The sequence below is a fragment of the Mercenaria mercenaria genome, chromosome 9, assembly GCF_021730395.1.
Source record: "Mercenaria mercenaria strain notata chromosome 9, MADL_Memer_1, whole genome shotgun sequence".
Classification (NCBI taxonomy): Eukaryota; Metazoa; Mollusca; class Bivalvia; order Venerida; family Veneridae; genus Mercenaria; species Mercenaria mercenaria.
Window position 1 is genome coordinate 37857933 of NC_069369.1, and position 23580 is coordinate 37881512.

General features: G+C 33.5%; 2 protein-coding genes across 2 annotated transcripts; one reads left to right on the forward strand and one right to left on the reverse strand.

Annotated features, from left to right (window-relative positions):
• The first annotated feature begins 805 nt into the window (after window positions 1-805).
• LOC123546134 (hydroxylysine kinase-like) lies at window positions 806-7475 on the forward strand. Its single transcript, XM_053550521.1, is given in 6 exon segments — window positions 806-1026; window positions 3439-3595; window positions 4264-4380; window positions 5188-5327; window positions 6206-6380; window positions 7015-7475. Coding segments are annotated over 6 exon segments (1176 nt in total). The 5' UTR covers window positions 806-900.
• A 984-nt stretch (window positions 7476-8459) lies between these two features.
• LOC123546941 (uncharacterized) lies at window positions 8460-20489 on the reverse strand. Its single transcript, XM_045333616.2, has 11 exons — window positions 20349-20489; window positions 18808-19022; window positions 18154-18295; window positions 16969-17070; window positions 15501-16050; window positions 13242-13471; window positions 12005-12169; window positions 11470-11579; window positions 10901-10957; window positions 10081-10162; window positions 8460-8715 (listed from the first exon to the last, which is right to left on the reverse strand). The coding sequence occupies exons 1-11, from the start codon at window positions 20404-20406 to the stop codon at window positions 8594-8596; spliced, it is 1833 nt and encodes a 610-aa protein (XP_045189551.2). The 5' UTR covers window positions 20407-20489; the 3' UTR covers window positions 8460-8593.
• Window positions 20490-23580: the final 3091 nt, after the last annotated feature.

Consider the following 23580-nt stretch of genomic DNA (forward strand, 5'->3'; position numbering starts at 1 on the left):
GGTATCGAATGTTCAATGTCGTTCTGAAATCGAATGTCCAATGTCCTTGTGGTATCTAATGTCCAATGTCATTTTGAAATTGAATGTCTAATGTCCTTTTCAGTTTCAATGTCCAATGTCGTTCTAAGATCGAATGTTCAATGTCGAAAGTTTAACTTTTTGCCAACTTCACGCTTCAAATGTTCAATGTTGTTCTCTTATCCAATGTTCAATGTCGAATGTCGAACTTCTCACCAACTTCACACACTTATGTTTATCATATAAAATTGTTATGCTTCACCAATGACTGTTTAAAAAAAAAATACCATTTGCTTTTATCTACATTTTAAATATGCTAAAGGCAAACAGACGGGACAATTATAAATATAAGATATGACTGACTTCTTTTTTAATCTCAAGCGCGATCTTTTCTAATTTTTCTGTTTACGACAACCTTTATTAAGATGCGATGAAAGCAAATTTATCAAAAATATATCACCACATATGAAAACTTTTCAACTGTAAAGTTTTTTATGTGCATTTACAATTGAAACCTGTGGATCACTGGACCAAGTTCAATTCATCCTAGGGATTTTGATATAGTGTATTGGATAAAATATTTTTGCGGCAGCTAAAACTAGACGAGAGATCAATTATTTTGGGTTACTTTATGAACACACTGGGTAAGTCCTACTTTCCTGTTTTTAATTTCTCCTAAAATGTATACCACCATTATGTATATTCAAAAACATTGTTTGCAGCTTCACAGTAATGTTATTCAGTGCAGCAAATGCCACATACAATACTGCAGGTGTACACACACACTGCATGAGTAAATATGCATTTGAAATTTGATGTTTATCTATTCTTATTTTTGTTGTTGTTGTTTTTTGGTGTTGTTTTTGTATTAAAGATGTAAATATGAGTGAATTAAACAACAATGCTGATTCAACGAGACTAAAGCTGCAAGAACCAGATGAAGAAATTAAACCACGTGTTCCAGTGAGTTTGCTTCCTGGTCTTGTGCATAGGCTCTACGGATTAAAGGTAGGTCGATTTCGCTCTATCATTAGGTAAGAAGCATGAAAAATTAGAAAAGGCTTTATTTCAGACATTGTTCTTAACAAAATTTCTAACTGACCTTAATAATATATTTCAAACTGTTTTCAAAAATGTTCAATCGATTTTTCGATAAATCACATTTATCTTCTGAAATGTTGGTTGTTTAGTGAAGACAAATTCGACTTTAGTGATAATATTTACATTTGCCCTATTCTTTTCTTTTGAAAATTATGGCGTTCATTTTGTATGAACAGCAAAAGGAAAAGCTTCAAAGTTACGACATTGCTGCTTAGTGATAACGGGCCTCTGTTTTGAGGACTTCCGCGTATAGTCAGGGAGAACGTTCCTTAGATGACGTCGCTGACTCGATTCATGGTTTCCCATTCTGTCGTTCATTTCATGTGAACACCGAAAAATATATTTAATTTCTTAAATAGCTGTCGCAATTGAACGAAATATTCAAATAGATGTGTTATAACTCTATAACTCCGTATGCCATTCCTCGATAATATTTAATTTGAATATAACAGTATATTATACATGTACATGCAAAAATAACACCACCAAATGTTTTCATCATGAAGCAATATAAAGTTTGAATATTTTGCTGTTTGTTGACAAATTAGTGATCTTAAATGAAAATTCTACACTCGAATAGAAACTGACATGCTCGTATTAGTATACTCTGAGAATCGCCCTGAGTTATAAAGCGCCACTTTTGATCTGGTGGAGATGCTATTGAGATCAACAGTGTGATAAGACAAAGCACAAAACGAATGGGTTGCAAATGTCATGTGTCTCTTGCGTTAGAAGCAACAGGTGCATGAGGTGAGACATAAGTAAGAGCCCGGTACTAGCTTACTTTAACGCATTTATATACGTTGTATAAAAGACATAGTGTTAGAAATCGTTCGTCCTCCACCTGGGATTTATGTGGGGAGGTTGACATTTACTTGCGGAAAACAGGTTAATAATTGAACAGAATCCAGGAAAACTGCTTAGGTTAACTGCCCGCCGTTACGTCACTGTAATACTGTTAGAAAACGGCTCTGCAACACGCACACGCACACACACGCACACACACACACACACACACACATAATCTTCGATTATGCTTTTCTTATTTATCAAAAACAATTTTGTTTTGCACAAAAACATTCATTCTATGCTGCTAATTGAAACCGTACTTAACACACACACACACACACACACACACACACACACACACACTTGTTAATCCTGAACCACTGTGACTGAGATTATGAATAAAGTGCAATGGCTTGAATGTGTGCAGACGAAAATCTTTTGTACCTATTATTAGTCCCCGACCGGGGCTATATTAGGTAAGCACTTAGATTTTATCAGCGGTGATAATATCTCCAAAAACAGGAAGGATGTAAAATCTATGCAGAAAAACACTTTGCAGATTTCATCGAGAAGTATTTTTTTCAAACAAGAATCAATATAAAGTGCAATATGTAAAGGCCACAGGAATACAAAGCTTTGGTTTCATAGCTTGAACTGATTTTTATCCATATTTTCCCTAACAAGAATCCTCATCTAATAAAAGACATAGACTTATTATACGCACCTATAGACAGAAATCCGAGTACTTTAGACACTTTCAATCGGGTAGGAAAACCATGTACAGCAAGTTAGTATAGCATGTGTACTTAACTTATATTAAAAAAAATGAGATGTTATGTTTATCTATCTAAGAGTATGTCACAAATGAGAATGTGTTTGCTTAAGCAGTTGAATAGGATTTAGACTCCCTTTATTTTCACACGAAAGCAATGTTTACTTCATTTTTTTTTGTACATGAAAAACAGATATAAGAATACTTGTAAGTTGCATTTGATGCGGTCGAAGTACCTACTGAGGGGCTCATAGTGACAGTCTAGTTTCCTTATAAATTTCAAGCCAGAAAACTGACATTCCTTTATTCTGAATAAATACCGGTGGCTTTTGAGGAAAAGAGAGATATTCTTTTACTTAAAATCCATTGTTTTCGGGGACTTTGATGCACATCATCGAAATTCTACTTGTTTTAAGTCTTTCAATTATAAATCGGCAAATATGCTGGATAATTGTTAATAAAGCTCAGTTTCCTAGCAAAAATTACTGGCTGAGTGCACATAATTTGCTTTGACTGAATCTTAATCTTCGATTATGCTTTTCTTATTTATCAAAAACAATTTTGTTTTGCACAAAAACATTCATTCTATGCTGCTAATTGAAACCGTACTTAACGACTACTAACAGTCTTTTCTTGGATATTTATTGATTTTTTTCTGCAAAAGGCCTTTGTTTATATACATTTTTGTATCTTTCAGTCACTCACGTTATCCCGTCTTACACAAATCAAATTTATCATAAATACTTCCTATCCAACAGGTTGCAGAAATCAAAGAGTTGCCAGGTTATGACGATCTCAACTTGTATGTACTTGCAGAAGATACGTGCGAGAACAAATATATTGAATTTGTGAACAAGAATGGATACGTGTTGAAAATTCTTAATTCCATGCAGTCATCCAATCCTGTGTATATTGGTAAGTCTAGTAAAGAAGTTTTCACACAAATGTCAAATGTGAAATTTGTCACTAGGATTGGCGTCACATTCCTGCAAAGGTTGAATATATGGTACACTATGCTGTAATTTAGAAATTTCCGACGGTACATGAGATTTTAATTGTCGCAAATTACTTATCGGCCACTTAAATAATTTGAGACCATTAAAACTATTTTTTGCTTGAACATTTTCTGACATTTTGAGTTTAAGAAACTTTTCTTAATCACTTTTGATAAATATATGTTGAAATAAGCCCCATCCGTTTTTGTGTGTTAGAGAGAACGTTAGGTTATTTAACAATGATTGAAAAGGAAGAACAATTAGCAGTGTGGAATCTAAAGCTGATGAATCTGAAATTGATAATTTACCTGAAACAATGAAAACAAAAGAACAAGTGTATAGATGGCCTACACACTACAGTCACGATATATACATATATATTAAAATATGTTGTGGCACATGATTTCATCAAAATCTATACTGTGCAGACAAATATTGTATAAATGTATCACATGATACGCTGCTTTTTTAGGGATGAACCTATGCAATGCCATATAACAATGGCGTATACCCTACATGAGAAGAAAAAAATGCATGCCATTTCAAACAAAGGAAGCAAAACATGTCAACGGTATTATCTATTTACAGATGCACAACATGCACTATGTAAGTACGCAAGAGAGCGGGGAGTACCAACCCAGATACCAGTTCTTAACAGAAATGGGCTTGAATGGAGTTTAGAAACTTTTACTGAATATAACGATGGTTTGTATAGACCTACAAAACATATAAGTTATGTAAATACCCAAAATAAGTGACCTCATAAAATGCAGTCGTGTTGCAACTACTGTTGAAAAATATATACAGAATCTAGAAGTAACCTGCTTAGTGGTTTGGAAGTCCCTGGTTGCGTCGAGTTTACGCGCGTAATTAAGCTGTTTAAGAAACGGTAATAAAATCATTGTCTTTAAGAAGCACAAAGGTAGCCCAAAGTGATAGAATAGTTTTTCATGGTATGAAGGATTACTATCTACATCTCCTTGAAGTCATCCACCATGTATTTGCTTGTTTTGTGAAAGAAAGAAATCGGGTCTATCAGATTAAAACATTATCAAGGAACAATATTTATTTCGTTTGTCATAACGAGATTAAAATGTTACTTCCCTCTGTACACTGAATATGTCTAAATTTTAAAACATGCTAAAATTGTGATAAGGGACTGAAATGCAGTTGTAGATGTATATCTAATTTTCATTATTTCCCCATTACTCAATGGATTCTGAATGTCCATAATTGCACAAAGCATCTTATAATGTTGATGCATTGTTTCTTTGGTATTGAATATATGTATATGAAATTACACTTTTGATACAGTCTAAAATAACTGGCTATGCTTGCAATAATAGTTCATATAGTTCTCATGTAAAAGAGATAATAACTTTCAAGCTTGGATGCACAAGAAAACAGAAACATTCACCACCGTCACCGTTTTTTGTTTTCATCAATAAATATTTCTAGCGCAGATCGCGTTACATTACACAGCCAATAATTGTCTACTAATTTTTGTTAAAGGCATTGCTGTGACGACAGGTCCTTACCTAATTAGATTACTGACATTTATCCCGGGGAAAATATTCATTGAGACACCATTTGTACCCGGATCCTTCTACAATATTGGAAAATTTGCCGGTAGACTGAACAAAGCTATAGCGGTAAGCAAAACAAACCCGTTATTTCTCTTATTTCTTTCTGATGTCGATATTTTGGAGGCATTAGTCTACATGGGACACTTCAGCGTTGTTCTTTGATTGATTCTTACCAGTGACTGATTATGAAACTACACTAAGAAGATTTTCTGAGAAATGACTTGATAAAGAAAAATAATACATGTATATACGTGTATATCCCACCTAAAAGCATGGAGAAAGCCGAAAAAATAGCGATATTTCTAAGGAATGAGCTCTAAAATTTCTCACTTTTTATACGCTGAAAGTACTTTGGTTTATACTGTATATACTTATCACTGTATGAACGTCTGTTTCTCTCATTTTTTAAACCCTTATGAGATAAAATTTCTATCATACCCCTGTTTTTCAAATACTAAACAACTGCAAATATTTATCATATGTTTGACGTATTGAGAGTGAAATAAAATATAAAAGGTAAGGCTAGATTTCCAGGAAGCACAGAGCACCCCAAACACATCCATAGAGCCGTGCATCGCAAAGTAGGCCCGCAACGAACAGAAACTGCAACGGAGAAATATAGTAGACGGATTGCTTCAAAAACCCAACATGTACATTTTAATCATGTGAAAAATACAAGAAACAGGAGGGAAGGGGGAGGCTAAGGGGTTGACAAAAGGGTGGGGTGCTGGGAAAAAGCCTTATTGCATAATTTGGTATTACACTTGTGAAATAATATTTTGACGTCAACGTTGGTCTCATTGACCTAGTCTATAATAAGTGAGGAAAGCCTTCCTACTTAGAATATATCAAAATCATTGAACAAAATTGATTAAATGTTTGGCAGAGTCTCGTTTTTTTTATTTACTTGTTTAATGAAACTTAAATATATAATTTATTTTTAGGGGTTTCGTCACAGTTTCTATGACAACCATTCAACCATCTAGAGTCTAAGCCAAATACCAGTTCTGAAAGACTTCTTGAGAGTAGTCACTTGTAAGAAGGACGTTGCTGTTGTTGAAAATGTGATTGAGGAATTTGTAGAACATGTGGTGCCAAAGATGAAAACATTTACGAAGGGTTTGTTTTGTTGATTTCCTGTTTTGATACTCATTTTTTAATTCACATTTCGTCAATTCTTTAATAAAAATGACAATGATAATAATTGTCTTTTTTTAAATCGTCTGATATCAGTTTTGATTAAAACAAAAACAGCTAATACGGGACCTACTATGTTGAGGCGATGTCGTTTTGTCCGAAATATTAATGGATGCAGGAGTTAAGCAGAATGTGCTTGCGCATTTTTTGTGTGTAAGCTGTGGTTTTATCTTTTCATACCGCAAAGAGTTACTCACACAAACAAGCCGATAAAACTATAGAAGAACTGTTGCTTGTCATGTGCTTCCGGTCCAATAACTGTTTGCTTGACATGTGGTTCCGGTCAAATGGCTGCTGACAAAACAAACTGTTCCTAAGTAGTTAGAGGTGTTATTTCGTTTGTTATCATTTTCTCATTAACTTTTATGGATGCGGATATTGATCCGATTGATTCACATAAATGTAAAACACTATATTATTTCGCAGTACCAATTTATAAATCGTTTCATTCGCCCAAATATTCTACCTCTTTCTATAATAGTTCTCAACAGAGTATAGAAAATATCTCTGGATACAATTCCTATAGTTACAGTAAATCGATTCAATTTCGTTTCAGGTTTGATACACGGTGACCTGAACGAGCAAAATATTATAGTACATGAACTTCCCGGACAAGAAAACATACCACATGATCAACGTATTCATGATGTTTCTGCCATGTTAGATTTTGGTGACGTCACTGATTCATACATAGTGTTTGATGTCGCCATCTGTATCACGTATCTAACCATCAACTGCCCAGAAGAACGACAGATAGACGTTGGCGGTCATGTACTTGCAGGGTACTATGAGGCCACTTCTCTGAACGACAACGAATTCAATGCTTTGAAAACTTTAATTTGTGCTCGGCTATGTCAGTCTCTCGTGTTTGGCGCACATTCTTACGCACAACAGCCAGGAAACACTTATTTGTTGACTACCGCAAAATGTGGTTGGCCATTATTACACAAGTTATGGCTAATGCCGTGCAATGAGCTATATGCAAGGTGGAAAGAACTAATGAAACAATACGAATAGGATTTCTCGACATGTCCTTAACATTATACCTCTAAACCGTAATGTCTACTCGGCACTTGGTTAACTCAAAATGTACGTGCAAAAACCTCATTATAGCTATATTAAGCTTAAATGCTGTAAAAGAACATTTGTATTTGTACATGAAGAGTATTACATGTTTATTAAAGTCGTTCTTTATAACACTTATTGAAGTTTAAAAGCTGTTTTAGGAAATATCGTATCTGTAGAAACTCTTATTTGTTCGTTAAACGAGTTCCTTCTTTGTTCTTTAAAATGCTATTAAAGAACAAATTGTATCTGTAATAAGCATTTAACTTTCGTGAAAAGAATTCATTATACGAGTAGTTAAATTGAGCTTAAATGTTCTGTAAAACGCTTTAAAATGTCTAGGTCTAGGCAGTGGGCTTATTTATTTATATTTTTATTAGCAAAGTTAAGAGCTAAAGCTTCCAGAGTTACATTTGCTATATTGGGTTTATTAAATAAATGCTATACTAGAGCAAATGTAATAAATTTAAAGTTCTAGAGTTAAAAGTGTGAATTTATTATCTGATACATAATCATTCTGATTACTAGCATTAAAATAAATGAAGGCGATGTTCAAACTTTTAGATATACAGCGTGATGTTAAAATACTCTGGTCTTATGAGTAGCAGGTATATTTAAACTGGTTTTAATTATTCCTTTTAGATTGAAAAAAAAACTGAAACTGAAACTGTTTTATTTGATTAACGCCTATTTTTACGCAAAACATATTCAATGGCGTTTTACAAATACATAAAAATACGACAATTAAGATATTTAATGACATATAACATAAATTAGCATAAATACCATTGTGAATAAACTATTTAGTAAGCATTAAAAAAGATCAGACATCAGATAAGATTAATAAAATATTAGAATATTAAGATACAGTAAGACAGCTGTTTGTTATTAAGTAAGAATAAGATTGAGGTATATATTAACATAAAAATATTTGAAATAATGGTTTCTGAGAACACCTGGTATGCAACTGAATGCATTATTCTGGAGTAAAATATCATTTCAATAGAACAACAATGGTCACTTTAATAACATGTCAGTTTCACAATTTACAACTAATGAACAGTTCACGGCTACCCGCTAGATGGGCATTTGTTACACGTCTTCGGACAAAAAGTTACGGACGCCACAGGATCATTGCAGACATTGTACCCAACAGATAGGAGACGAGAACATTGTGGAGTATCGTTACACGCTGAAAAAGAAACATAACGATGGTAGAGCTAAACAAAACATGCCCTAGCTTGAACTTAACTAACAGTATTGACGCAATTTTACGCTACAAATACATGAAACATAATCGTGCTTATAGTTAGCTTGAGATGAGGATGACACTAAACAGCATGATGGTGCTGAAATAAACATGACATGAAGGTGAAAAAGATCAAACAAAGCATGAATGTGCTAAAATCAATATGAAAATAATAGCGTAGGAAATCAAACGATTGCGTTCACAGATGGTGCTGAAATAAACATGACATGAAGGTGAAAAAGATCAAACAAAGCATGACTGTGCTAAAATCAATATGGAAATAATAGCGTAGGAAATCAAACGATTGCGTTCACAGAACGATGAATAAGCTTATGTTTAAAATAAACAAACATAAAAAACTAGACATGATCATGCTGACGATACACAAAAGTAAACAAATTATAACGGTGCTAACAAACAAATTTACTTGTTTCTGGTACTTTCCATGGGAAGGACAGAATGGTAATGGAAATTATAAAAGAATAATTAGCATACTAGTAAAGCATTTTGGAGCTGATATAAACTAGCAATGTTTGTACTAGAGTTAGAAACTGATGCTGTTGTCAGTAAAGAACTGTGACGATACTGACGATAAACTATTATGATGTTGTTATCATCTGTTACTGCTTATCGAGCAGGCAATGATTAGAATGAAGTTGCCTACAATAAATAAAACGTGATGCTGTTGAAAAGAAATCAAATGTGATGGTGCTGAAAGCGTCTACGATTGGCAGATCTGATAAAAACAAGCATTTACGACTGTCCTGACATTTGACATTAAGCAATTGCTATATTTGATGATGGTGCAAATGAAAAGATGAAAAGACATGATTTACGTGTAATACAAAATGGTATATTGGTTTAAACATAAACAAAGAAAGCGACATTAGTCGGAATCATTTTGCAAAGTAAAAACATACTAGCCAACATTATTTACCGACCCTTTGACAACAAGTTAAAAGCATTGTCTTTGAAAAAATAGCACTCGCGACATCAAATGAAAAAAACAGAACGTATGACAAAGGACAAAACAAAAAAGACATATGCTATACCCGTAACTTTCCTTAACGCATGATTTGAGCCATCTAAAGTCGCGAAAATAGCAAACAAGGCGTAAATCTATGTAGCTATGGAGTATACAAAGATACTTGTGATACTGTTTAACAATTGAAAATCTAAATTAGTTCTTGTATAACCATTTTTGGTTTAGTTTTGGATTTTGATATTTTTCTTTCAATTTATAATAAGTGGCCGATTTTAGCCGAAGTCACATATACTAATTTGTAATTTGATATAAAGATTACTCACTTCCACCGCATTTATCGTTACATAGACTTCCTGTGCAGCAGTTCCAGCAAGTAGTAGCCTTCTTCATATTAGAGTTGCATAGCTTGAAATACAATTAATGATATATTTATAATAACTGAAGTGTGTTCCATCTTTAATTTACTTTACCTCGACACTAATAACTAATCTGAAACCCTTACGCGGCGCCCGCTTCTTGCAAAATGAATACTGGTTATAGACAAGAAATTTTGATAGATACACCGGTAGGGCTTGAATCCACGACTTTAGGGTTGAGCCCACGGTATTAATCAAAACTTATATGGAGTATTAACAAAACAATCAGATTAAGGTAACTAAACATGACAAACAAGATTGTTTTAGTATTCATGTAATAAGTAACAATCAGAAGGTGATAACTGGTTCTATTTAAAATGATTACGCCGTGTCCAAAACCGTCTATAAATAAATACATCATTTTACTGTATATTATTTGTGCAAAATTTGGATTAATAAAAACACTTTGATACGTGTTGTAAAAATATAAATTATAGAGGTTGTAAGAATGCTCCCGGCGTATTTCAGCGGAAACCTCCTTCTCTTAAAAGATTTCTAATACCAATAGCCAACAAACCCATATCGGCCATCATTGGACAGACAACAGTTGCCAATTATGGACGGATTGCTAGACATGCGTTTAATGGCCAGGGTGTGCTCTCTGGTTTCATTTTGACGTCTGTTGAAAGGTTCGGTGAACCTTACGTCCATAATAGAATCGCATATATACTGATTTCAGCATAAGTAAATATCAAATCATAAGTGTTATACAAACAAATTATTATACCGTTTGACTCATGCACCTGTGAGTGTAACCTTGACTTCCTTGAAAAACTGCACAGACCTGGTTTAAAATAACAGAAGTTATTTTGATAATGGTAGATTATATCCGCCATTTTCTTACAGACTGTCACACTACATGATTTCCACTTTGATGTAACATGTCAAATATAATAAGGTCAAAGTATATATAAGCTATTCATATCTTAGCATCAACTCTCACTTTCTGTAAAATACTTTTCTCTCTTCTTACATAATATGCACATTTAGTAAGTATTTTATTAGGAACACTGAACAATATAACATGGAATGAATGCAATGTAAATAATTGAGTAAGTGCAGTTAAAGAAGAGTTAAAGAAGGGTTGAATAGTTTTAGTAAAATCCTTCAATAAGACTAAAAAACTTTTTTTTCTGCAAGGCAAAAAGTCAATTCAATTTTAATGAGCAAAGAAAGGACGAATGTGACCGAATTACCGTATGTTTCTATATAATAAAAGTTGAATGTTTTAGTTCTCTACATTCACCTACAAAGGCAAATTCAAAAAGCAATAATATAATAATTTAAACCACGTACCTCACCAGTATAACACTGGGAAGTTGTCCTACAGCGTCCGTTTAAGATCGTGTTTGCGCATGCGTAACATACAGGGGGTGTTGGAGTTGTTGTTGCAGCATTCGTATGTACTTTGATAAAATAAAATGTTAGTTAACATGTTTATTTTTAAAATGGTCCTTTCGTAGGTCTACTTTCTCACACACTGAAACTAACCTTTAAGTAGACATTTGAATAAAACATACTAAGACATGTGAGATTTTCATGGAAAACGATGAGGAAAATAATTAATCAACAGATGTTCTCAAATGTATCTATCCATCTGCTTGTAACATTACATCCCGAGCTGAACCTAGAGTGGGTGTGTTGTACAAGCGCGAGTACAAAGTCGAGGGCGAAAGCGACAGGTTGTTGACATTTTAGTGGTATTTGAAAAAAAAAAGATTTTTTTTCAGTATAAATTCAAACTAAAATGTTAAACAAGAAAATTTGACAAGGAAATACTCACACATAAAATGAACTTGTGGCCCTCAGTGAATAAGTTTAAATAGCTAACCTGTTGAAGCCGTCGCTGGTGGTAATGTTGATGTCGGAGCAAGAGTAAATCCACCATGTGCGACAGTTGTTGTTTGTCGAGGTGCAGCTGTGGTAGTCTTAATATTTCCTTGTGGTGCAACTGTACTATGAGTAGGTGGTGTTAAAAGATTGAGCATTGGCAAACCTACCGAATCAAAAACGTTGTAAAAATAATTTTCAGATACAACCTGTGAATGTAAATATTGATTTTTATAGAACTGATTACAATATATGTAATATTCAAAAGTCAAGTAGTCTCAGGATATTGATATGTTTGCTCTTTTGACTTTTGTTTTCTACATTATTATTGTTTGTTTTTTAGTTAGCATATGTATACTTCGAAAGAGTATGTTTATTGAATTATCTGTAACGTTACAGATTTTCCGGCACCTACGGAAAGATTGGAAGAGTTTGATATAAAGGCGGCAAGGTATTTGGAAAGAAAGTCATAAGCAATATAATGACATGTCCGTCGTTGTGAATGCTTGTACAGAATAATTTTTGATATAATATATCTTAATTATCAAGGAAAAATCGAATATTTGTTGTTTGAACAGATCGATATAATATGGCTGCGATCAAATAGCAACTAATTTGTTAATAAAGCTCTACGCTACAAAGAAATAAGGAGAGTCATTTGTCCAAATGTACTGAATAATGTTAGAAAATACGGTACAAGTCAGATTTTTACTTCGTTTGATAAAGAGGGTTTATAAAGTTTCAGTTTAAATTGGAATCACGTGATTTGTTTAAGAAGAGAAAAAAACTTGTTGAGAACGGAGAGGAGAGGGTAGTTTTGATATACGATTCATCTGTAAAATTTCTAATTGTGTGTTTATTTTATACAGAATAAGATGAACGTAGAACTCTTCGTGTGAAGAAGCCATCCAGCTGGCATACGGAAGGTCGATGGTTCTGCCCAGGTGCCCACCTGTGATGAAATAATGCACAGAGGGCAACCTGGGCCTTTCCTCCGCCATCAAAGCTGGAAAGTCACCATTTGACCTATAATTGTGTCGGCGTGACGTTAGCCCAAACAAATCTTTATGCCAACTACAGATGGTTATACCGAATAATCATTTAATTAATTTAGAGGAAATTTAACACTTAATATTTCAAGGAGAATATTCTTTATACGTATTTAACTAAGGAGATAATTCTTCATACCTGAAGAAAAGTATTTATACCGTATGATCTTAGGAGAAAATTATCTATACCTAATAGTCCAAGAATGAAGTTCTTCGCCATTACAGCCGCGTTAGCACCGGCAACAGCAATATTACCAATGGTAAGGTTGTTTGGCCCAGTCCCTGGATGTGCTCCGCACAGACCGAAGCATAGCGGTTTTGGTATCCCAGGGAAGTTACTAACTGGTGGTGTAATGTTAGGCTTGGTAAGCGAAGCTATGTTATGTCCATTTATATATAAGCTTGCACCATAGTGAGGACTGAAAATGAAGATCCCCGAATTGATGGTACATGTAAAATAGGTTGAAACAACAGAAAATTTTTTGTGTCTTAGGACTTGGAAACTAAGAATTTATTAACTTTATGGACTTACTGCCTTTTAATGTAATCTAAAATGAAGGAAATGAGAAATATTTCTAAAGTATGTACTTTGAAAGGAAATAAAAGAAAACAATATTTTACATGTTAAGAAAACATATGACAAAGTTATTCATCTACATTTTCTATCTTGGGAGATTGATTTAAAGAAAATACTTTACTATACGGTAGATTAAAATAGTAGTAGTTAATAATACAAAAAAAAATATATCAGTAGACACAACCTTCGTTATCACTACCCATCGTGAGAATTTCTATTGGCACTTTTACTAAACTTATGGCGTCGTGTGCAGACACATTATTAACCTCATATCACAGAATTTGTATACGAAGTTGTATTTTGTATTGAAAGTCGAATCTCTCAAAAGCTGTCAGGTACTTTTTAATCATTTTTTTTTTTGGCGGCAACTTTATTTCAAAACGGCTTCCTCAAGTCAACTATTTCCCACTTTCTTACCAATTAAATATTCTTGAAAATGTACTGTATGCATTTTGTATGTTAGGTAATGCTAGAACCTGTATACAAGTTCATGTGGAACATTAAATTCTATCTTGTCACATTAAAATGGAGATATTTGTGCTTAAAGAATGATAAATTTCTGTAATTTTAGAAATTAACTATGATTTGTTACTTCTTCAGAACACTAGTTGAACAAAACACATTCTTACAAATAAAGTTTGTCTATAACAATAATTTCATATGTATTATAAATACAAGTAACCATTAAACTACAGAATGATGAATTCAAATTAAAAGATAAAAAAACTAAAATATACTTTAGGTCTATCAGGGTAGAAAGATATTCTTCTTGCTATTGTAGCTTTAATGGTTTTCAATTCATAACACATGTAGTAAATTATTTACATATAACGGTGTATTCAATCCGTAGGATAGTTACTTCCTTTTAAACTCTAGAAAAAGTTCAACAGTAACTGGACAAATCTGAATGATATATGATTAAAAGATTGGACCAATGGCGGCGAATGTGGATACAAAAGTATAACTTGGTAGTGCTCAGCCAAAGTCGTTGTAATCAAGTAGAAAACAATATTTATTCTTATCAAAATATATCGTAAAACTGCCCCAAACTCATGGATTTTCACACTACTGACACCTTTAAGATGTAGATGCTTACTTTTTTTTCTGGTACCACATGTGATAAAAGAAGTCAATTAACTACAATATTGTTTTGAAGCATTTTCTCTTTTATATCATCAGTTAGTTGACATGTCCAGAGATTAGTAAACCAAGTTGGTATACATGCTAAAGAAAGTAGATGTGAAGATAATCCCCCTTCTAACCTATTAGGTCTATCAATGTTATTGCAATATCCAGGATAGTAAGCCATTAAGCAGCCTCTGTTGTTCAAACGTTTATTTAATCAAGGGGTCAAAAGTCCTGCTTTTTTTCCTTCAAGAAAATCTTATTAGAAAAAGGCCTTGTCCAAGACTCACATTTAAGAGTGATTGTAATTCTTACGCTGATTATACTAAGCACTTGTTCAAAGTGGTTTTTATTTTCTCTTTACCCACCAGGAAGGAACCTTTCTGATGCATTTCAATCGTTTTGATACCCTCATATCAACAATAAACTATAACAATAGAAATTCTTACTTGACTTCAGTTAGCTCAACGAAATGGTTTCTAGCACGACAATTGTTATGCAATCTATTATAATGTCATATACTACATTGTTCCACAAAAAAAGTTTTGACAGGTCGTGAAAAACTAAAGGGAAACATTTGACAGTTGGAAAATGACTCAATTCGAAACAGACTAAATTTCATATATGCCTTCCCAATGGTAATATCAATTGACTGACATAGACTCCAATCTCGGTTTTCAGAGTTTCACTGTATACAATATGGGGACAAGCTAAACGTAAGTTACTATCATTATGTTAAGCTTTACCTGAATGAACTAGCTATTGTATACTTGACATTTGGCAATGGTTTAAATACTGCCGACACGTGAAAATGGTGATGGTGCCCGTTACTGTTAGCATAATGCACATGTAGATGCAGATGTTGGTTGTTGATATGTAATGACGCACCATGAGAATAATGTGCGGTTCCGTGCGTTGTAAAGAAGTAATGCGTGTTGCTATGGTGATGGTGATGTCCGAACTTTGCCAGGACGGTATGCGTAAATCCTGTTGCGAAATTGTTTATAGCGGAATATATGCTATGCGAAGGTAAATGTCCAAATGTATGATGATGACTGTGCTGGAATCCAGACATATGTGACGACAAATAGTGAAAACTTCCGCCATGTCCAAAAATATGCGCCAAACCATTTATCAAGCCAAGAGTGCGAGTATTTCGACGACCACTGGTCTGCTTACTTTCGTCGTCAAATGAAAAAGAGATGTCTCCACTAACATTGAATGCCGCTACCTTAGTATAAAGGACGTTTGATACATTTGCGACAAATCCAAAGTCGTCAAGAGTCATGTTTTGTACTGGAAAACAATTACAAAAGTAGTAAGAAGAACTTGTTCATTTGTATATCGGATAATTTTGGGTCATTTTATTTACTTTCTTTTGTGTATCATATCATTTCTCCTGTAGTAACCACCGCTACCTTCACGTCATACAAAGCTGAAATTGGCATGACTTGTCTTATCAAGGTCAACATTAAGGACAACAAACAAGATTCGTGATTCCTTCGATGTAATCGTACTATTTGTTGCTAACAGAGCAGTAATGACTCTTATCTAGAGCAAACAACTATATTCAAAATTTTGAATTTAAACCTGGTCCTCCATGGTTTGCGTATTCTCAGTACGTGATTTTGGCATCCTTCGGCAGTAACAGAAAATTATTTTTCATAACGACTGGAGAATGCCAAAATCGCATACACACAGACGTAAACGAACAGAAATTGCCGACTGTGATAATTAATGCCACCTTAACTTGGTTTTCAGAAGCCTGCTTTGCTTAAAAAATGGCTCTATGCAGATCAGAATTTTTGTTTATTGAACCCCTTAATTAGTCGACTGTTTGATATTTTTTGTTAACAATACTTATTCGAAGTAAGTCTCTAGTTTTTTTTCATCTATTGAACTAGTCCCAATTGTTTACACCACACATAGCAGTAAATAATATCAGAGCTTCGAAATCTAGCGTTTTTGCTGTAAATATTTCAACTTGGGATATGCCTCTGAAATGCTGAGTATGAATATGACACTTTATTATTGAATACGTCTCGTCTTTAGTCTGGAAAGTTGGTAAGTAGCTTTAGTTACATAACGAGTTAACATCAGTGATAATTTGAAATATTGATCTATGACTGAAACTAATGTAATTTATCATTACAGATAAGGCAAACATTATATATTTAAGTAAGCCGGAAACTGGTTAAAATATAACATATTTACTGGGTTGTTCACATCTCGGTCCCATGAATCCCTCCGCACATGCGCACTGATCATTTCCGACACACGTACCTCCATTTTTGCAGAAGGATTGGTCACATATTTCTGAATAAAAAAAATGTAAAATCGTTTGCATTGATAAACACTTTGAATTTATATTTTAATAATATTCTAATCAAATTACATATACATTAACTTTGATTCTTATTTAAAAATGCAATTGATGCGTTTGTCTGGCGCGCTACATAGCAGGGTTTTAAGTTAATGTTTTGTTCACATGTTCTGGTAAAAAGCGTGCGGTGCCTGGTTATATTGAAAAACACTTTTGTTCAAATATCATGTACTACTAGTTTCAGAATGACAAAAAAAAAAGCTGACAATTCTTGCAGGGTTTAATCCCTGACGGATCAAACTTATTCTGACAAAAAAAAATAATTGTAAAAATCTATGACAAAGCTATCTTCTTTAAAATCATATAGGATATATTCATTTTAGATTACAGCTTACTGTTCCTACAATTGTTGCTGTCACGGATCAACAACACGATAAATGTTGTTTCAGAAAAAAACGTACAAGAGCAAATTTGCGTTTTGTCTAGTAATCAAAACAAGATGAAGAGGCTATTTGTATACGGACAAAGTCCGGGACAACACGAACAAGTACTACTGGACAATAAAAACGGTGTTTTTAGCAAGGTCAAACCTGTCAAACCTGTGTTAAAGACAACCTCTGAACAGCGACCACCTGGCATTAAAGACCACATGTTTTGTTTCCCATTTTAACATTTACAGTGTATCTTAACCTTTGAATAAAGACCATCTCCCAATAAAGACCATATTTTGGCTCTCCCAAGAGTGGTCTTTATAGACAGGTTTGACTGTAATACTGTTATGTTGAAGTTTTAGAATGATTATGTCCATTTATTACTGTATGAATTGATTTTTCTACTAAACATGTAGATACCAGAAGTTCGAAACTAAGTCTTGGTAGTTAACACATAAAAATAACTGAAATTGCAACGTTATATTGCAAAACTATAAATAGTTTGAAGTAGTATATTATGCTATATGTACTATAAATCGTCGGTATAATCATTTTGTTACTAACTTGTGATGTTAAAACTGTTTATGACTACTTTAAATATGATAATATAGTACGAAGTGGGATGAAAACGAGTTGTAATCTTACCATGAGGATGGCAGCCAAGGACGTGTATCTTTGAACAGTTCATGGCATGCCAGTGGCTGAAGCTAAACCTTCTAGTATATAGAACAGGGTTAAATATCATCCATGCATCTTTCCCAGAATTTGACCACCCTCCTGCAACATCCTGATGAAACAAACATAAGGATACAGTCATTGATATGCCTTAAGTCTCGAAATTGAGTTCTGTGATGTGAAACGTGTGCTTAACTCTAAACCACATCGAAGTAATTAGTGCGTAAGTAAGGAAAACAAAACGTCTTACACCATGAGATATTGTACGCACATTGCATCAAGTTACAAGTTTTTCTATCGGCGGTACCTATAAACATGAAGTTACTGCATTTCTTTTTTTCTTCTTTTTTTCTATTTTTATGGGGGTTTGGTGGGTAGTTTGGGAAAAAGAGTATGAATCTTTTAAACTTGTAAATTTGGACAAGATTTTTTATAAACATCTGAAAAGTCTTCGTAAAACACTGTGACGTTCGCGATATTTGTTTTCGTGAATATTGGCAAACGAGTTCAAACCACTCCCTGATTTTAACTAAGAAGCACGAGATTATGTCTATTTTCATCATACCTAGAAATAAAAATGCCGCGAAACATACAAACCTATAGTAAACATAATGTTTGACTTACCTCCGAGTAAATTCGTTCTTGTTTTGTGAAGTCCGAAGCTTCTATATATGTAACATTGAAATGACCGTCGGCCAATGCTCTATCATAATCACATGCATGAATCGTTATCTTCTCAACAATGGAAGGATGTTGAAGGTTAAAAGTTTGTGCACGGCCATCTGTTGAAGCTGACTGTGAAAACTGGAAACTTCTCAAAGAGTGGTGACATACCTTCGCTGTAAAAAATGATACCCCACCATGTCACATTATACTATCACCGAGCTTACCAATCCTAGCACTATCCTTCTAATGCTGAGCGCCAAACAAGGAAGCTACTATAGTACCATTTTTCGTCTTTGATATGACGCGGCAAGGAATCGAACTCACGGCCTCTCGCACTCGAAGCGGGCGCTCTACCACTAGTCTACCGAGGCGGTCTAAAAATACTTTAGTTTTATGTCAGGACATTCTGTAAATGACAGCTGACAGCTACACACAGAAATAATGATATATAATGTGTATGTCGAATATCATTTAACAAGTAAATAGATGTGCATGTACGTTATGCCACATTCTATTAAAGGTCCAATACTAAGGAAAGTGAACATTTTAATTTCTTTTAAAAAGCACAGAAACTATTTCATTTTATTGGAAAATGAAAGTTGGTATGTAGAAATTCGAAATAAATCGCAGTATATGTACAATTATTTTTCTATGAAGTATGAAGAAAGTTAAAATGACCTGGGGGGTCATTCTGTCGATTCATTGAAATTTCAACATAATACACATACATTTCTTTGAGTTCCAAAGACCTTCTGTAAATTTTGACCTCCAATCTTCATTATTTAGTGTCTTGCAGAAGTCTATGCACTGGCTATGAAAAAAAATGCCAACTCACTTTCCCTTAGTAATGGACCTTTAAACTATCAAGCTATACAAAAGGCATAATATATATCGGTATTTGTCTTATTTCATATCCAACCGTAGAACAAACTGTAAGTTAAAAATGGCAAAAATGATCATAAAATTTCAACAAATTCTGACAATGACATGTACATAAAATTTTGATTTACCGTTATTGCAATAACGGGTTTAATGAATGATTGAAGTAAGCCCTGTTTCGAAGTATAACTAAACGTTGACATAAAATGATCTAATTGTGCGCTGGAAATATTCGTTAGATATAGATTTGCGCTTTATGTATCAAAAATTTACGCATAAAAGTTTTTTTTTATCATTTTATACTCATTTTATGACTGTTGCATACGGGTGTCATTTTGTTGTTTGGGAAAGTTAGTACAACTTGGTCACCAGTATGGCAAAGACGTATGCAATATATACGTATTTACAAACACGCAAGTATGTAACCATGCTGCATGATACCGACTAATTCTAATCCTAATGATTTCACTTATGAAATTCTAACAGACATATTTGATATATATTAAGAAATAATTTAATTGCCCACACAATTCACATAAATAAACCTAAAGTATACTTTTTCCACGAAGAAATTAAAAGAAATCGATAACAAACCATTTTGAAACTGATTGTTTGCTTACCATTGGCATAGACTAATGCATGAAGGAAAAAGATACACGTCCTTAGTCCTGGTGTCATTTTGAGAGAGACTTTGTCTCAATTACTAATTGAATCTGACACCTTATCTTGAACACGTCGATATATGTGACACAAGAGATTAGTGTCCTTCCCACTTTATCATTTCTAAAGGTCAATATTAAGGTTCAAGCAAGTATATTGTTGGTCATTTCAAGGTGAAGAAAAGTTTAATCATTTTTGTTCTTAACATTTGATCTCCCAATAAGAACATATTGTTATTGTACATTTTATTTTGTATGCTTTGTAGATAGTATAAAAAATAAACAGCGCTCTTAATTAACTCATTGACTGGATATAAAAGCTGTGAACAGACTCTGCTGTCATTTTGCATAGGTGCTTTTTATGCTTCAAAAAGGACGGACCCTTTTTAAAGATTTATTCTTAAACTTCCTTTAAACAATTTTGCAGCGATATTTGCTAATATAGAATAAGAACATTTTGCGGCACGCTCATTTTTTTGTCCTTGAAAGAAAAACTTAAACAGCATACAAAGATTGTTCCGTATAATCTACACTGTTGTTTCGTTGAAATGCTTTCTCAATATTTCCAGAGCAAAAAACGTAAATGAGAATAAAACACGTCAGACTTTGATATTGAAATAGAAATGTTAAATTTTTATTAAAATTACCCTTTTCATGGAATGTGCCTGTAGAATGGAAATTAATTTAGAGTTACATATATCTCTACGTTTATAATACATCCTCTTATTAAAGAGAATTCCTATAGTTTTTTTCCTTTCATAGAATTTTTTTAAATTAACATATATGATATGACATTTTGTGCTGAAAACAATGAACAAATAAAAACAATAGGTCACCAGGCTCGTTTAAGTGAAAAATTGTTTTGAACACACCCACTGCTGCTGAAACTGCCAGCGATTTTTCAACATTTTCATAATTTTCTGCTTTTTTATAAATACCAACCAAAATATACATCAAGACAGCACAATAAGGTTTTTTTCATTTTACAAATTTTATTATATACTTATTTGATATTATAGCCATATTTGTAATACTCTATCCTTACAGTAATTAGTACAAATGAAAAAGAATATTGTTTCATATTTACTTTTGTGAACTTTTTTCAATAAAAAATACCCATAGTGAAGAATATTATTTTTTAAATTTTGAAAAAACTCTTTCATAGATTTTTTTCCTGTCTTTCTTGTGTATAAATAAGTGTATTGTGAACATAAAAATGGCTAAAAATGTATGGGTCACCAGGCTTAATTTTATGTTAAGACCGCTAGAATACAACACCTGTTAGGACGGAAAGTGGCGCGAACCTGGCCAAATTGATTACATGTATGTGCGCTAGAAGTTAAAAAAGTTTTAAAAATTCTTAATTCTTTCTATAATTGAATACTAAATAATCTGAAAGGTGATATTGACTTATCAGTACTAAGCCAATTATCTTACATTATATGAACAACACTGTCTTTGTACTAAAATGCGATGTGAAACACAACCACAAAAATAGCAAGATATCTGTCAGGCATGATACTTGTCAATACAACATAAACCAGTATCAACATTTGATTACTGATAAAACTTATCAAAAGATGTTATTTCATTCAAGAAACCTCCTATCTAAGATTGTCTGTAACATGTTTCGACAAATGTTGACTTCAGTTCAGTTTTCCATAGAAAGTGTCGGCTGCGCAGAAAGATGCGCATAAAAAACTATAGGAATTCCCTTTAAGTGAAGCCCGCCCGCTTAGCTTAGTATGTAAGAGCGTTGGTCGCGAGTTCGATCCTCGGGCGGGGCGTATGTTCTCCGTGACTATTTGATAAACGACATTGTGTCTGAAATCATTAGTCCTCCACCTCTGATTCATGTTGGGAAGTTGGCAGTTACTTGCAGAGAACAGGTTTGTACTGGTACAGAATCCAGGAATACTGGTTAGGTTAACTGCCCGCCGTTACATGATTGAAATACTGTTGAAAAACGGCGTTACACCCAAAACAAACAAACAAACAAACTTATTAAGTGATGGAGACCTTCAGGATAATGCATGTATAAGTTATGAACGTCTTTACTGGCGCTGACTTAATAATGGTTCTAGTTTGGATCCCCAAATTTTTATAAATATGCTATTGGTATATCACTATATAGCGATATTTCTAAGGAATGAGCTCTAGAATTTCGCACCTTTTATACGCTGAAAGTACTTTGGTTTATATTGTATCACTGTATGAACGTCTGTTTTTGTCATTCTTCTTAAACCTTTATGAGATAAAATTTCTATCACACTCCTATTTTTTTTCCAAATACTAACTAACTACAAATATTTACCATATGTTTGACGTATTGAGAATGAAATAAAATATAAAAGGTAAGGCTAGGTTTCCAGGAAGCACAAAGCACCAAAAACACAGCCAAAGAGCCGTGCATCGCAAAGTAGTCCCACAACATCAAGAAACTGCAACGGAGAAATATAGTAGACGGATTGCTTCAAAAACCCAACATGTACATTTTAATCATGTGAAAAATACAAGAAACCAGAGGGGAGGGGAGGCTAAGGGGTAGATAAAAGGGTGGGGTACTGGGGGGCATTACACTTATACATTGGCATTACACTTGAGGAATAATATTTTGACGTCAACGTTGGTCTAATTGACCTGGTCTATAATAAGTGAGGAAAGTCTTCCTACTTAGAATATATCAAAATCATTGAACAAAACTGATTAAATGGTCGGCAGAGTCTCGTATTTTTTTTATTTACTTGTTTAATGAAACTTAAATATATAATTTATTTTTAGGGGTTTCGTCACAGTTTCTTAGAAAACCATTCAACCATCTGAAGTCTAAGCCAAATACCAGTTCTGAAAGACTTCTTCAGAGCAGTCACTTGTAAAAAGGACGTTGTTGTTGTTGAAAATGTGATTGAGGAATTTGTAGAACATGTGGTGCCAAAGATGAAAACATATACGAAGGTTTTGTTTTGTTGATTTCCTGTTTTGATACTCATTGTTTAATTCACATTTGGTCAATTTCTTTGATAAAAATGACAATGATAATAAATGTCTTTTGTCACTAAGAATAAGAATTCTAAAAATGGTGGTAGAATGAATACATTTTTTAAAATCGTCTGATATCAGTTTTGATTAAAACAAAAACAGCTAATACGGGACCTACTATGTTGAGGCAATGTCGTTTTGTCCGAAATATTAA